Below are 17,238 nucleotides of genomic sequence, written 5' to 3'. Positions count from 1 at the left end.
GAAGCTGCAGGAGAATGACAGGTGGTCAAGAATCTGCTCAGTGGAGCTCAGATCCTTTCTGCAGCAGCTGCACGTCAAACTGCAGCAAGAGAGGATTTTCAGCATCAAATTCTTCCGATTGTTTAATGATTCAATTAAATCGATTTGTTCTTTTCTGCAAGTTTTCTCAGAAACATTTAGCTGTGTTTTCCAAGTGTCTTTTGAATAACTTCCTGTCTGCTCCCGTCTTGTTTTAGTATTTCTAACCCTGCATGAAGCTGTCAGATTTCTGTCGCCACGTCTCTGTATTGCCTTTGCAGGCTTCCTGCATAACAACTGAGCTCAGCTCTGCAAAAAACTGCAAAAAGTGGTGCTTCTTCTTGGTTTCCAAAGGCCCGCAATGATGACAACAACCTTTAGGTGGCTCTGTGGTTTCTTTGGCTGCAGGTGGACCTGAAGTAACATTCCTCTTTTTTCCCAGTAAAATAATGAGCGGATCATCTGAACACAACGGGAGAACAGCTACACAATAGGGAAGTGTTGTATAATCCAATGCCTTCATTTAGTTTCTGTGCTTTTTGCGTCAGTCACAAGCCTTTGGTCTGGGATTTCTGTTTACTTTTGTGTCGTATAATGAATTCTTGAAGCTTTCAGAGTGGTAGATAAGGTGGATTTTTCTAAATATTAGCATGCTAAAAACCAGATGCGCTCATCTGACGTTTGTCGTGTGCCGCGATAAACACCTAACCCTAACCCTGTCCCAGAAAAGTGAAAATCAACAATTTTACTATTTGCAGTTTAATGAGGCGGACCAGAGTTTGGGATCTCTTTTGAAACCGAGTCATTTGACTCCAAAGAAAATGAGATTTTAAAGTAAAGTTGTCCAAAAACATTCATTCTTATGTTAGTCAAAATGTTCTGACATCAGTGTGAACAGATCAGAGGTCTGCAGCGTTAAACACTTTAAGAGCCTTTTGGGTCCATTTCTTGCTGAGCCCCAAATCGGACTCAGAAAAATAAGACATTGTTTTATATTTATATTTATGTTACTATTATGATAAATGCAAATAAGTGATTGTTTTTTTTCTTCAAAAATAACACATGAAGAGAAAAAAGCCTACTTTTTGTCATGGTGCCTCTGGCAGCACCCCCCCCCCCCCCCCTCTGCTCTGTTCCTGACGTGACCAGCTGTAACGACTCACCTCATCAGCCTGCAGCCCTCGTAAGGAGTTCCAGTTCCAGTATTCATAACCAGTTTGTTGTTCCTCTGCGGTACATAGTCGCCTCGCTCATCTTGTTCATGCCTGGCTTCCTCTTGCTAATCTTCTTACGTCTCACCTACAGGAAAATCCACGAGTGCTCACCTGGTTACCGTCACAATTCCATGCTCCTTGGATCCAGCTCAAGCCAAGCTCTCCTGATCTGCTACTGTCTATCCCTCCAGCCACGCCTCACCTCCTAGCCAAGATTCCTGATCTTCATCATACCATCTACCATCTGAACTCTGCTTTCAAGTTTGCCACTGAACTCCCTGGCTGTGAATTAAATCATCTTACTTACTTTACGTTCTCCTGGGTCTGCCAAGTCGAGTGATATCATGACAGCTTTCTAAATATGACATTAAACTTATAACAGAAGTTCACATGTCATCCTTACAAAATAAAAGACCCAGTGCCACATCTCAATGATGCAAGTTAGTGAAAGGTAGCATCAATAAAAAAGAAACCTACAGTTTAATTTTGATGTTGCACCTCAGTCAAAAATCCATAAAAAAGGTTAAATTAGAGCTGAGTGACCACAATAAATGCTACCAACTTTTAAATAACCGACAATCTGCCTTAATCCAGCACACTGTTTAATTTCACTGACCTTAAACCATTTTTCTGTGGCAAACAAAGCTCAAAAATGCGTCAAAAGCTTTTGGTATGACTGTGGTTAACTTTGGCACTGCTTGATGGATTCTTGGAGCATTATGGGTACGTTAGGAGGGAAAAATGTGGGAATAAAGTTTGACTAAACTGTTTTGTTTTGCTTGAAAAAGACATTACTCCTTAAAACGTGTTATATTTCTTCAGCCAGAGAGACAGAGGTGTAAAAGGGGCAGATGTGGCTGCAGACTAGAACAATGCTCTCATCTGACAGCAGGTTTTCTTCCTCCTGGATTTACAGGAATGTTGCCTCAAACAAATGTTGTAATTTTACACACTTATGATTAAAAATCACTGAAGTCCAGTTTTAAAGGCTGTTTGAAGAGTAGATGTTGGAGTTGGGTTGCAGTTAGTCAAAAGGGAAACTCTCTCTGAGATGAAAACAAAATAACCAAGTAAAAACAGGCTGCACTGCGTCTGGGACCTCTGGGACTGAAAGGATTGATGGCATACACACCAAAGGGCAACACTTCATGTTGAAGCTGGTTAAAAAAGAAAGTCACATGGAGCCAGGTCAGTTCAGCAGGTTTACCACCTGTAGGCTGTGTCTTTCCACTCAAATGTAAAACTCTTAATGTTTGTAAAATATGTCTTTATTCAATACTCCTGACTGTACTGAGATGATGTCTTTTAACACCAAAAATACAATTTTTATGATACAGTTGCAAAGTTTTGTTTTTTTGAACACTCAAAAATGAAAATGAATTGTGCTCTAGCTTCTGAACTTCAGAACGGTGGGAATTCAGTGGCTTCTTTTATTGTGAAGGATCCTCTGTAAGCCATGAATATTTTAATTTAACTCCTATCATCTTTTAAATTATTTTTAAAGTGTTCCTCATAGTCTTTTCATGATGATTATGCTGTTTTTATCCCCCCCCCCCCCCTCCCAAAAAGAAAAGTTTCTATTTGAGGATCTATTTGTCTGCCAGTGGATGCATCAGAATGGAGCGGAGCAGGGAGCTTATGGCCCACCATCTGTAGCGCCTACGCTAAAGCTCCTAGCTTTTTGAGGCATCTTTTCATCTGCTCCTGATTCACAATGACTGCAGTTTTAGCATAATTTACTTCATGTCCTCCATGAGAAAATCATGTTAAAAACTGAAAAAACTAAATTTTGTTCGGTGTGGGTCTTTAATCAATCAGGCTCTGGAGGAGCTTCAGCACCGGACAGCTCCATCGTCACGACAAGGCGCAGCTCTGGGTCCTCTGGAGCTGGAAGGTGGAGAAGACGCGCCTGACGCGGATCCTGAGGATGCGCTCCTGGTTTCTGAAGACCATCTTAATGCTCGCCTCTGGACGGAAGAGGGCGGAGTGCGTTTGTCGTCCGAGGGAAAAGCTCCCTGACTCGGTGCTTCCCCCCCAAAAAAATATAGAAACACAATAATAACAACCAGCCCCTTTACCCCTCCCTCCCTTCTGTGGAGTCTGGGGGAGCAGGTCCGCAGCACAGCGAAGCCTCAGTCCTACAGTGAGTGGATCAGGGAGGTGGAGGAACAGCTGCAAGCGGCTCCTCAGCATCAACAAGCTGGATGAGCGCGGCGTGGAGAGGGGGGGTCCTGCTGCTCCTTCTCCTTCAGCATCAGAATTTCCAGACCCCCCCCCCCCCAGTGGCGGTTTTAGATATGGGCGATGTGGGCGGTCGCCCAGGGCGGCACTTCATAGGGGGCGGCATTTGCCGTGCCCGATGCGTGCGTTACTCATATGCGTTACTCATATTGTGCTACGATATTCAAAGAGGAAGCTTGCAGCTTTTAATTTGAAATTGCTTCAGCTGCCGACACTTGACACTTTTACTTTGACACATCAGACTGTTAAGAATGTCTTCATCCTCTTTGCTCTTCACAGTTATGGTGCAAAAAAAAAATAAAAATAAATAAAAGATGAAATAACTCAGAGTGAAACAACGTAAAACAGGCACATGAAAAGGAATCGGGCAGAACAAACACCCGTGCTCAACTCAATTTCGACAAAAGCAGGCAATGGGGATTATTTCCCACAATACTTTGCTCTGACACGGCAGACCCGACATGCACGTGACCACCGCCCTCTGCTGCAAGACGCTTGCGGCCACACCTCTTTGCTGTAGTCTTTGGAACATTAGTCAAAAAACTCGAGAGGGGGGCGCAACTCGCCGGTGGCTGGCTGAATCACACTAACAGGCGTGAGGGGAGTCTTTTTCTATCTGACAATCAACTCTGGGCCGCAGCTGCGCCTCCCGTCATAGAGACGGAGCCGCGTGTGTCAGAGGGAAGGGGAGGGGGAGGGGGGATGAGCGCAGACCATTTTATATGGATTGAGGTTTTTTGGAGGATTTCTACTGTTGGTGTTGCACAAATTTATGGAAATGCCAAATATTTTTGGAGTAATCCCACTGACGAGTTCTATGATTTAGTCTTTAATGTTTTATAAGACCTAAACATATTAATTACAATAAGTTTTTTTTTAGATCTAATCCCTCTGATATGTTTCACAAAGACACACACAGGGCGTCACACATTAAGAAATTATTGTTAAAAATGAAGCAGGAGTCCGGCTCTAAAAAAAAATGCTCTAAAAAATGATAAAAGAGCAAAAAAAATGGAATTATTTGATTTGTAATTTCTTATTAATATTTCCAGGCTTTCTTTGTTTTGTTCTGCAGCATGTTCATATTTGTATAATTTTGACAGAATATATTTCTATGGGGAGCAACATATTATTTAAGGTTTAACTTGTGTTCCTGTTTTTATTCATATTTATGTTCAAAAAGTTCAGTTTATAAGGTTTAAAAGTTTAGCTTTAGTGTGTTCATTAAATGTTTATCTTCTTCGGCCCAAAACCTTAAGCGTGTTTTTAACTTAGGCCCCCTGTGTGACTTAGTTTGACCCCCCTGTAATATGAGTCTAGAACATTCATGCATTTTTTTGTGTAAAATAGCTAAATAGAAGATAGGGAACACAACAGGATGTTGTCAAATTTTGTAGGTGTGCAGGGGGGGGGGGGGGGGGGGGCGCCTGTGGGGTTACTCGCCCAGGGAGTAAGTCAGTGTAGAACCGCCACTGCCCCCCCCCCCCCCACACACACACACACACCCACACCAGTGCTGAAGCCATGTTCTAGCGGAGCTCCCAGGCGCATCTCTTCTCTTCCCGCCAGCTTGACGACGCCGTGATTCCGAGGAGCCTCCGCGGACGCGCTCTGCTCTGCGGGGGGCGGGAGGAGGAGATGGCCGTTTTCCGGCTGTCGCTGCTTCTGCAGGTGGGATTCGTGATCGGATCAAACCCCGGATACGCGGATCGGTCGGATGCGGGCGCACTGGAGGCGACGGCCGGGGCTCAGGCGCACCGGCGGCAGCTGGCGCAGCTCCGCGCGCCTCACCTCGTTCCCGCGGAGACGGCGCAGCCGCCGCAGAAGGCGGAGGCGCACCTTCCCAGGGTGGTCACGGCGTTTCTGCACACGGGGGACTCGTCCGCCTTAAGGCATGCCAACTGCTCGCAGAAATACGAGCTCACCTCTCTGCGGGGAAGGTCACACGCAACCCCGCATCTGTCCATGAGCAGCGTGCTGGATACGGTGCTGCACGCCACGAACTTCCTTAACATGATCCTGCAAGCCAACAGGTCCAGGGAGCACAACCTCCGGCGAGACATGGAGTGGTACCATGCCCTGGTGCGGAGCATCCTGGTGGGAGACACCAAGATTCACCGGGCGGTCGTCACTTTTGGCGGGGATTCCTCCTTCTCGGGGCCCTCGGTGCTTCTCCAAGCCACCAGATCCGGAGGGGAGATAGTCCTCCAAGACCTGTCCAGCACGGCGCACCGTCATCTGCACAACCGCAGCGCAGAGACGGAGTGGTTCTACGAGATGAGGGACATCAAGAACCCCAGTTTCCACAAAAGGGTTCTCAGCCAACATTTCCCATCCGCTCTGGCCAAAGGGGAGAGTTTCATCCCAGACAGAACGCACGTCAGGTGGTCTGCGCCCTACCTGGAGTGTGAAAACGGGAATTACGTTCCCCACTGGCTGCTGACGCTGTCAGCTGCCTTCTACGGCCTGAAGTCAGACCTGGTTCCTGAATTCAGGTAGGGAGAAATCTGAGCACCCAAATGATCCAAACGCACAAAATCCCCCCTCAGGTGTGTTCAGGTTAGCTGAAATAAGTTAGACATGCTCAGGGAGTTAATCCCATCAGCTTCCCTCTCCCCTCCAAACACAGGACGCCTCCTTTTTTGTCACAGAAGAGGGGTTTCCTCCTCTCCTCCAGTCTGAGGCGCTGATGCTAAAAATAACCCCCATGTTACTAGCAGTGGTGAAAACCTCTGACTACAGGCCCTAATTCATTTTTCAGATTCACTCGTCTGCTGCCTCACTACCACACAAGATTACCTTTCTTCCCAGCCGCCGCTAAATCTGCCTGACAACCAGCAGGAGTAAATAAAAATCCATCTTTAAAAGTCTTGGACATTTGTCCTAAAGTCACCTCAGATGCCGCTCGCAGGGATAAGGTGCCACCTTAATGAGAAACGATAGTCAGGAGTTAAAGCTCCATAGGACCCCATCCAATGAATATTTCATCCCCTGTGCTGGTTGTGTGTGTCCTGCTTTCAATGAATCATTAATTGATAAACCTAAGTTGCTGCAGGCGGATTGCAAATGAGTCACAACCTGCAGTAATTGTGCTGTAACCTGGCTTTACATCAGAGCCGCAGCACAGATTTCAGGCTGAAGAAGTCAGTCGGGTTTTCTGTTTTCCTCTCATACGATGCTTTTTTTTAAATCAGATCAAAGAGAGACACTTTCAACTATAGTTTAAAGTACAAATGTTGCTAAATTTGCTTTACAAAAGTGTTACTTGCTACTGCAAGTGCAGGTCCTCCAGCACACCTGACTCCAGTGAGCTGCCTCTATCCGTTTAGTCAGGCAAACGCTGGAAACATATGCACGGTAAGTCTGGATATCTTATTTTTTTATGTTTGCTGATGCAGATTTGAAGTAATTTAAGAGGTCTACAGAGAGATGATGAAACAGGATCAAATGTTTTGCTACCCTGAAGCACATTAGGAAAACACTGAAGAAGACGGGAATCTGAATACTCAGAGGTCCACTAAACCAGCGTATCACAGATGCTTTTAATTTGAAAGGTTTATCGGTGTGATTTTCGCAGAGGAGCACATCGGAATCTGTTTCTAACAGAATGTGGAGTCACTTCAGTTACACAGATCCAAAAGATCTGAATCTTCGGAATCTGTTCCTCCAGGTTCTGCTGAGTTTTTGTGTTACCCTGCAGACACAAAGTAGAAGGAAGAAACACATTTAGATTTTGATAGAAAAGGGAAGTCTGTTTTTTAAAAAGTAAAATGGCGTCTTCGTAAAGCCTCAGTCACACGCACCCGTAAGGGGGGGTTGAGCGTTCTGGTGCTGTGGGGTTTTCGGGTCGTCCGGGTCCATGGACAGGAGCGGCTGCATCTGAAGGGGAGTGCAGGTGTGTGGTAGGTGCATCGTGAAGTATTGGTGAGGCTAATTTCAGAGCTAATATTTCAGAGTGAGTAAATAAATCACTCTAAAATAAGATGACCAAGCAAGCAGACTCCAAATTCCAAACCATAATCAAAGACAGAATTCAACTGATTCTGGGAGACTCTGTTGCCCCCCCCCCCCCCCCCCCCCCCCCCTGCTGCAACCCAGACTGCTCTCTCTCACCTGGGGAAGTTCAGCCCATATAAAGGCTTAGCCCCTCCCACAGGCCAATTAACCAAACACTTCTTTTAAACAAATCCCTGCTTTCCAACCTAAAGGATTCTTAAACATAACCACAAAATTACAAATATTTAACAAACAAAAAAATGATAGTTATAAATAAACAGAAATAGGTTTGAAACAAAAGTTATAAGACAGAAAGAGAAACACAGAAAAAAACAATCTTGACATGTGAAGTCACTTCCTGTTTCTTGTGGATACGTGTGCTGATGTGTGCATTGCTCTGGTTTGGCTGTTTGTGGAGGGAAACTCAGACGGTGAGAAAGATTCTGTTTAAAACCAAGTGTGCACCCTTGGAATGAAACAAAATATATAAAGTGAATGATTGGTTTGTCTGGGTGTGTGCTTGTGTCCGGTGGAAACTGTAAACTGCTACTGGGCTGGGAGAAAGGAGACGAATAAACAGTTGAGGCTGGTGTTCAGGTGTTGTCCTGCAACACGACTTCGTCACGCGATACAGAGGAAAAGCCCGATGTAGATCACGTGTAAGTGCTCCTATGACCCGTCGCCTGCAGCACGTCCCTGTACGATGTGTATGAACATTTCCTCTCTTCGGGATCAATGAGCGGCCCTGATATTGTCTGCGTGCCCCCGTACAGGTTTAACCACTTATGCCTTAGTCACCTGTGAGGACAGTGGTGACCAAGGCATAAGTTAAAGTAAATGGGAATCAGACTTTTTGTGTCTCTTACACACACATAAAAAAAAAGAATTCCCCAAAATCTGCCATCATGGAGCGACGTGCTGATGTGACCATCGTGAGCCAAGCTTCGTCTTTCCCTCTACTTTGTCCCATCAGCAGAATTAAATGAAACGGTGTACACAGGGTTTTCCTCTTTGCGCTGCTGTGCCACTGCAGGCCTTCAGAACTCTACTTCAGCTATAAAAATCCAACTGAAATGCTTCAATCCGAGCGCTGGAGCCCGTCTGGTGCTCTCTGTCGTCTCTGTCCTCGACAGCCATCTTTCAGACGAGCCAGATAAGAGACGGGAGAGGAGGGGGAGTGACGGCTAATGTAGCCTATAGCTGCAGTTCCCTACCTTTCCTAGATATACACCTGCAATCAATACAAGGCTGAATCAGTAATGAACGATGATGAATCCCTACCTCGTCTTTGTTCCAGCCTCCTCTATGTGGATCCTCTGGAATCTGTTTGTTCTCTAAACACATTCATCTCGTTATCTGAGCGTCTGATGAAACGGTTAATGCGGCTCATTAACGCGGGAGCGCAGGAGCGTGAGGGATGGAGCGCGCTCTTTCTGGACCGGCTGCTTCTGCTGTTGGTGATGTTTTCAGACATTTTTCAAGATGCTGCTCTAATTGGCTCACCGCTCTGAACTCGGATGGAGAAGACAAAGTGAGAATGCACAGAGAAGAAGGGAAGGGGAAATGAAGCAGGAGGCGCTGAACATACTTCAAACTCACCTTAATTGCTTTGACGGCAAAGCTTGAAATGATATATAGGAAAGAAGATTCATTACAGTGAGAAAAATCCTGCATTTTCTCCACCTTTGTGCATTTCTATGACACATTTTGATTCATAAGCAGCAGAAATTCATCCAAATATGTTCATTTGATGCTCTACGGTAAACAGAAACTCAGAAGCAGGATATTAATCCACTGCAGAGGAGCTGAAATGGGAGCAAGGGTTAAAGACCCCAGAGGTGCGCTCTTCCTCACTGCTGACGTCAGTGGGACTCCTCTGCTCTGTAAGGTGGCCTGTCAAAAGCCTCCAGCCTGTAAATGTCAGCATAGCAGAAAATGCATCTGCACTGGCTCTCTGCTGTGCAGCAAACAGGCACGCTGCTGCTAATCCGGGATTTTTCACCACCTTGCAGTTCTGCGTGTGCATTTGCTTACTATCAAAGGGCTGTGCAAGTTTAGCACATTTCTTTTAGATCTTATAAACCAATTCAGTTTAATCATGTAGGGTTAGGGAAACTTCCTTCCAGGAGGAGGAGGAGCGATGTTGCTGCAGTTATTAGACAAGTTTTTGGGCCTGGAGCATTTAAGCAGTGAAAAAATGGACACAAACCGTTGAAATGCTTGGACCTGCAGAGGCATCTTCCATGTTGAAGATGTGCACAAATGGAGGAAGCCTTTCAAAATGGAAACACACTTTTCTCAGCCATTTCCCTCAGGGCGCCTCATCCTCTCTGGTGCCCGGCGACAGAACCCACCGGAAGAACCGCGGCTGAGCTGAAGTGCTGGTGGACGAGTGGCACCGAGCCCGGCGGCTCGACTGGCATTGGCGTCCTGTCAGCCTAATGCGTTTCCATCGCACGTGTTTGGACGGGGAAGGCTGTGGCGCTCTCACGCGGCCATTGTTCCATGACATAACGGGGGAAGTGGCTCTTTCTGAAGGAAACACAAATGTGTTTTTGTGAAGGCGCTCAGGCAGGAGCTGCCGTGCAAGCAGCTTCCTGCTGGTGTTTGCTGCTTCCCCTGCACTGCTTTACAGTTAAACAATCACAGGCATGAAAACTGAGCAGAGAAAACACAGTTTTACATTTATTTTTAAAAACATTTGATTAAAGGAGCGGTTTGGCTGATCACCGCAGCGCTACTGAAGCCACACTTTATGTCAAAGCCACAGTGGTGCTAAATGCAGGATAATTCACTCAGTTGGGCCGTCGGCTATGGAAGCATATTCTATTCAATTACAGAGCACTTAAAAACACATGTTTTGTGTTGTTTGTGCTACATTTTTTTCAAGAACTGCAAAGTAACTAACCCCATCTGCTCAGGAAAACTATAAGATGACCTCCAATTAAAAAGTTGAAAACCTCCAACGAGTCATAGACGTCATCTATGTAGTTTATGAGCTCGTCACCAAATCGCCAGTCTGTTTAGTTCTACCTGCTTACTTTATACACAAACTTAACTAAGTAAAAGGATAAATAATTTCCCAAAACGTACTCATTATTGTTAAAACAAACTTGACAGAAATCCCTAATATTGTCACTTTTTCTGAACCAGCGCATATTTAAGACTACAACTGTTTAGTTTTTAAAAAACTTGGCACGAAAAACAAAACAAAAAATATCTGAAAAAATTGTGTCGAAAACAAAAATCTTGAAAAACAGAAAAAAATGATGTCGAAAAGTAAAAAAAAATCTGGTAAAAAGATCTTTTGAAAAAAAAAAGATATCTAACAAACAAAAATCTGGAAAAATTTATATCAAAAAGGGCAAAATTCCATTTTTGAAAAACAAAAATAAAAAGAACATTTTAATATAAAAAAAGAAATCCAGAAAAAGTTAAATGAAAAAAGAAAAAAAATCTAGAAAACCAAAATAAATATTTCAAACAAACAAAAATCTAAAAATTACTGAAAAAGATTTGCTGCAGGTTATTTTAAAGAGCATACTGGTTAGTGCCCCACCTGTTTGGAGCTCTTTGGTTTTTTGTAGTTCTTAAAAAACATAAAAAAATAACAAAGAACACTTAAATATTTACAATATGATTGCATACTTTTCCTTCTCTATATTTGATAGTCAAGGCTTTGGGTCAACTGGAATATTTGGAATTTTAAAAAATTCTCATTTTTTTCCCCTACTAATTCGTAGAGTTCAATAAAAATTGGTGTTTTTTTCAGAATGGGTTTTCTTTTCTTGTTTTTTCTGTGTTGTCAATAACTTTTCTATTTATTTGTGTTTATTAAGGCTTTAATTATCCAGGAGAGACAGAACAATTTTCTTATTTCCAGCCATGGCCTGGCAAGATTTGAAGCGTTGGTTTCTTGTTTTTAAACTGCTTTTTAGTCTGAGATCTTTTAAAACGACCAAAACATTCATTTCAATCCCTTTGAGATCTTCTTTCATCCTCACAGCTTCCTACTCACGCAGCCCACACCATGATTCTCACACCCGCACTCTCTACAGCTGAAAACAGAAGTCTATTTAGACATGTTGTCAATAAAAAAGCTTTATTGTTTATGGACAAACAATAGAAATGTCCTTCAGTTTTGTCACAAAGGATGTTTTTAATGTTAAAATTGGCTTAAATGTTTAAAAGTGAAGCAGGAAACTCCTAAAGGTGGCAGGAAAGCTTCTTGTTTTGTGCATTGGTTGTTAAATAAACTTTTCAGTTTAGAGGTTTTTCTAACTTGTTCTGTCCATCAGCTGAGCAAACAGATTAGAGCTGAAGGCCTTTTGAGTTGGACAGTTTTTACTATCACAAAAAGAGGTTATAGAACTTGTGTATATTTGTATAAACCCCTTTTTGTAACTTTATTATTTTTTATTCATTTGTTACATTCAGTGTGTGTGGGGAGGGAGAGGGGAAGAATGTGAGGGGGGGGGGGTGGAAGAGAGTAAAAGGAAGAGAAGTGCAGAAAGTGGGGGATACAAGCACTGATTTGGATAAGTTATTATTTTAAGCTGTAACAATTATACCAGATCTGCTGGAAAGGCAAATATTACATCAAAGGTGAAATTATGACACTAAGATGAGCGAAAAACATCTGTCCATCAATACACTGTGGGTTAGGAGGAGGGATGAAGCAGACAGGGAGCAGTGTGGTAGTGTACACGTGGGGGTGGAGACACAAGGGGAACCAGATCCTCCCCAGCCAGACCAGGAAAGGGGGGGGGGGACCCCCAGGCCAGGAACGCCCCCGGTGACGGGACCAACGCTGCCCACCCAGCCAGGCGCCGAGTAACACTGAGTAACATAAACATGATTGTGGCATAGAGATGCATTTTGATCAGTGTGTTAGTTTGGTCAGTAATAAAGTTAGTGATCGTAACTGAGTTCTTTTTCTTTTTCTAAAGTTTCTCACAGTCACGTAACTTTAGCTAAACATCCTCTGATTATTCTGCTGCAGAGCTAAACTTCTATTCGTTTTTATTCTCAAATTGATTTTATCCTGAATTTTTTTTTCTGCATTGAATGTTTTGTAATTGCGGGACTCCCCGCTCCGTATTAACCCTTGTGCTATCCTAGGCACTTTAACATTGGGAGTGGGGTCATCTAGACCCACTAGACAGTGCTCTGAACCTTTTTTCTTCAATGATTTGTGATCTTCACTGGTGTCCATGGATTACATTGAAATCTTTCCACCTTTATCCACCTTTGTCATGGTAGGGAGAACACGTCAATGGAAGGGGGGGTCATCTAAGAAAGCACAAGGGTTAAGATGCTAAATTATTGAAAAGCCATTTTCTGCCCCTGAAAACGGAGGATCGAAGCTTGGAGTGTGCAACCTGGACTTGTTCAGCAAACCCGTCAGAGATCCCCTCGTGCACAGGGATGCCTTCACTGAGGGCATCGCCTCCGCTTAGCTGTTTTGGCGCGAGCCGAGCTCCGGCTGCTGGGATGTCGCTCTGCTAGCCGGTCTGGCCTTTGAATCCACAAAGAACGGAGGAGGAGGAAAGGAGGGAGCTCTGTTTCTGAGGGCATCAGCATCTCCTGCTCTCTGTGATAACAGTTTTAATGCCTGCGGCCTTTGACGCCTTCCCTAATGCCTCCTGCACCGTGCTTCTTCTTATCACCACTTTCAAATTACATCCCAGCGTCTGCGTTCTCAGCCTGTTCCTCCATTTCACATCAAGCACACTTGCTCTGTTTGCATTGTTCCACACGAGGTTCTGGGCACCATATGTCAGTTTTGGCTGATAGAAAAATCCGTTTTTAGCTTTTGAAATGTTAAACCTGAGTAAGCCGTTCGGCCACTGAAACACAGATCCTAAACTTTTCTCCCTGAGTGCCGCGTGTCCGTGCACAGCTCTCTTTCCTCAGCACACAACCAGGAAAGCATCAGGAGAAAACTGCGAGGTCAGTTTACCCAGAGGAAAGACCAAACCAGCAGTTATTAATAACAGAAGCAAAACAAGCTCTGCACCCGCCTGCTGTCCGCTGGGAGCTGGTTCAGTCAAGCGGCTCCCGCACACCTGGACAACCAGTCGGGGCTGCGCTTTCTGTGGACGTCTGTGCACGGCGCAGAACCTGATCATTGATGTCCAACCCCTAACATCTGGACTCTAAAGTCTGCTCTGTTGTAAAGAAAGGCGGAGCTCCAAACCGGATCCCTTCATGCACCTGAGGAAACCTCTGTGCAGAAGACGGACTCTCAGCAGGACTCTCTCTGGAGACCTGGTGATGACGATCCCTTCATAGTCGACTGAAACCGAAGAAAAAAAGGTGGTTTTGTCTGAACGATCTCAAAAAAAAAAAAAAAAGGTTTGCAATCTGATGGATGTTTATGTAATTTATTGACACCAAAAAAGATCAAACTGAAGGAGGCAGATTATTCTGTCCTGGACTGTTTTCAAAATATGAAATGGAAATCTCCAAACAAAATAGGATAAATAATAGTCAACTCAAAACATGTGTTGGGGGTATCTTAAGGAAGTCTTAATATTATTATGGGATGGCAAGAGGACCTATGTCTTATAGACCATTTTGTGGCAAAGTGTGATATTTGGTGATTTTCACATTTTTTATGTGACACTTTTCACAGGGTGGATGTAAAAACAAAAATGCAATCTCCTCTTTGCATTATCGCTTTAATAATGTGACAGAATGAGCGGTATTGAAGTAGAAAATGAAAAAGCATTTTGATTTTTAATTATATTTTTGAGTCATTTGATGCAGTTACATTGGGAAAGTGAAAAAGCATTTCTGTTAATCCATTTTAATTGTCAAATTAGATATTTCCAATTGAATTTTGCTAGACCTTTACAAGAGAACTTTTTTGCTTTTTCTTTTTAATTTGGAGTCAACAAATGCAGCTTTATTTCGAAAATGAAAAGGCATTTCTGGTGTTGATGTTTATTTTTAATTATGCTACAGAAATGCTTCCATATAACAGTAAAACAGTGTTTGACTGTACAAACAGGCGCAGCATCGTCCTCCTGCTGGTAGAGGATAAAGTCCAAATCTTAGTTTGCTCTGTGTTTTGCAAACACATCACATCTGTCCTGCTGGAATCGCTTTAAAACAAGATTCTATTTAACATATTAATATCTGTCACCTTCAAATTGGCTTATCAGACATTTAAAATCACGCACCTGTGACATAAATGACCTTAGTTTGACACACACTCTTTGGGAAAATAATTTATTCCTCAGCTTTGCTGACAAAGTGAAGACAATATCTGATGTGTTTTAAACAAAAATATAGGTTTTATTGATCACATGTCTAATTTTAGCACATTTAAGCAAATATCTGTGGTTAAACATGGTTTTCTATAGCTGACCAGCATTCGTAAGAAGTTTTTACCTTCATTTAACTCATTAAAGTAAAATAAAAACATTTGTAGGGTGAGAATCCTGATGATGAAGCAGTCATAGCTTTTGATTGGTTTTGTTTAAATGCTCTTTTCTTTTCTGCCTGTTTGTTAATTACTGTCAAAAAAGACATTCTAACAAATAAAGCTGGGAAAGTTTCCTTTCTGCTGCAGCAGCTTCTCTTGGATTCACGCCTCCAACACAGCAGCTGTCCTCAAGGCTCTCTGGCGTTACACTTTTAATTACGAAACCCTATCCTTCCCTCAGTGACACTCTGACTGCATCCTGCCTAATGAGCTGAAGTGGTTTATGCAGAAGAATCCCACTTTAAATGTGAAGTAAAGCCCACAGATGAGACTCTGCTCCTTTGATCTTTGGGTTTTTCAGAGAATCTCTAGGCTCAAATATTTATTTAAAAAGTTATTGAGAGTAAAAAAAAAAAGTTTTCCTGAAACTATTTTCAGGTCACAACAGTTTAAGGTTTGTTTTTCTGACTTTTCCAGCATTGAAACACATTTTCGCAGAATATTGATCGCATTTTCGGACACTTTTCAACTGAGAAATATAAGTTAGATTAGTTTGGGCTGCTGATATTTAAACCAAATTAAGTTTACGCTGGAAATGGTTAGATTTGCGTCTGAACAGTTTTTATGAGAAAACCTAGTTTAAAATAAAAACTTGTGAAAAAAATAAAGTTTAAATCTAAAGATGATGTATTGAGAAAAAATTTTCTCTTAAAGAAAAACAAATCAAAGCCAAACTTAATGTAAAATATGGTTTAGTCTTTCATTTTCCTGAGTTTTGCCCTCAAATATGGAAAGCTAGAGTCAAAAGTCAAATGTTTGTGTTCCAGCGCATCACTGGAGCTGAAGGTCGGCAGAGAATCAACCGCTGATGTATTTGCAGTGGAGCAGCTGCAGGTTTTGCCTGATTAAACAGATTACAGCACTGATTTAGTTTCTCACTGAGGGGCCAGAGATGGATGGGATCCAGCAAACGGGAGGAAAGTTCTGTGCGATTCGGAGCCGGCGGACTTAACATTCACAAACGGAAACATCCTCTCAGCTTCCCCTCCAAAAGTTTGAAGCTAGGAGAAAGTTTAGATCATCACTTTCCTCTGGCTGTGGTCCAATGTTAGGACGAGCCAGGGAAAAAAAGGGGGGTTATCCTGATAAAATCTGAGTTATACGGTTATATAAATTAAAACAAAAATAGAAAAAAAGTGCAGGTTTAGGGCTGTGAAATTCAGGATTTCATTTATTAAAAATAAATTCATCATTTAAATGAATAGCATCCCAAAAACAAATGAATGATGCACAAATTATGAATATATGAATCTGTTCCCTCCATTAAAAAAATGGTTTAAACGTTTGCTTTTAGAGCCTTTATTCACTCACATTATAAATATTACATGTAATATAGAAATATAGGCAAAAAAACCTCTGTATAAACAATAATTTCAACATCAAAAAGGCTTCAGAAACATTCCAGTAACTGAGTTGGATTTGTTGGAGATTTGAGGGAATCTGGCAGAATTGCTGCAGCCAGATTGGTTGGCTCACATGCAGCAGCAGCAGTTAGTTACTTTCACATCCTCCTGGATGTATAATCATACTTCATGATGTCTTTGGTTACATAACTGCTCTTTCTAAAACGAGCTCAGTTCACAAATCTGTGTTTGAAAACACGTATCACAAAAGCTCTCATTTAATGCAAAGTAAAATTCTCCAAAAGTTTAAAAAACTTTTGTTACTTTAGCTCCTCCTACACCTCAGGATAGTGCAGGTTTGTCCTCCTTTTACTAGAGTGACCCTTTTCCCTGATGTTCTAGTCTGAAGTAGACTAACAATAGATTTTAATAATCAGGTGTCGATAAAAATAATTGCCGATAGACAGGAACTGAAGCAAATCAATGAGTTTTAAAGTTGGCTTAAAGGGTCAGGGGGTTTCAGTTTTCTTTTGTTTCAAAAAAGCTCTTATCTGTGTTTTGGGTCTACAACACTTGATGACTTTCCCGAAACTATCCCTGTATTCGGCCCCGCCGCTCCCATTGGTCCTGACTTCCTGATGTGCTCTTGTCTGGCAGGGGTGTTGTGCGAGTGGACGTCAATCTGCAGGATGTTGACATAGACCAGTGCTCTGCTGACGGCTGGTTTGCAGGAACCCATCGATGCAACCTGACCACCATGGAGGTGAGTGCGCTGGACGTGCGGATCGCAGACACGGACTGATTTGTGAGCTGGGATGTACGTCCGCTTGCCAACAACTTTGTGAGGCCGTAATGGATGTCTTTTGACAAAATGGACGTGGGTCTGACTCGATGTCACACTTACAAGCCATAAACAGCTGTTTGAACACTTTAG

At 42.9% G+C, this 17,238-nt stretch overlaps 1 protein-coding gene and 1 long non-coding RNA gene across 3 annotated transcripts in view; both read left to right on the top strand.

The window, feature by feature from the left end:
* Window positions 1–1,162: 1,162 nt before the first annotated feature.
* LOC144988355 (uncharacterized) lies at window positions 1,163–1,543 on the top strand. Its single transcript, XR_013652231.1, has 2 exons — window positions 1,163–1,251; window positions 1,324–1,543. It is a non-coding gene; the product is annotated as an uncharacterized LOC144988355 (long non-coding RNA).
* Window positions 1,544–4,947: 3,404 nt separating this feature from the next.
* Window positions 4,948–17,238, top strand: part of gpr158a (G protein-coupled receptor 158a) — an 80,757-nt gene continuing 68,466 nt past the window's right edge. For both annotated transcript variants that reach the window (XM_023949969.2, XM_023949968.2), the window contains exons 1-2: window positions 4,948–5,968; window positions 16,962–17,067. In XM_023949969.2, coding sequence (XP_023805737.1) covers window positions 5,112–5,968; window positions 16,962–17,067 — 963 coding nt within the window. In that variant the 5' untranslated portion in view covers window positions 4,948–5,111. The remainder of the gene's footprint in view (window positions 5,969–16,961; window positions 17,068–17,238) is intronic.

Source organism: Oryzias latipes, chromosome 20 (genome assembly GCF_053564925.1).
Source record: "Oryzias latipes strain Hd-rR chromosome 20, Olatipes_Hd-rR_3.1".
NCBI lineage: Eukaryota > Metazoa > Chordata > Actinopteri > Beloniformes > Adrianichthyidae > Oryzias > Oryzias latipes.
This window is presented reverse-complemented; position numbering and strand designations above follow the sequence as displayed.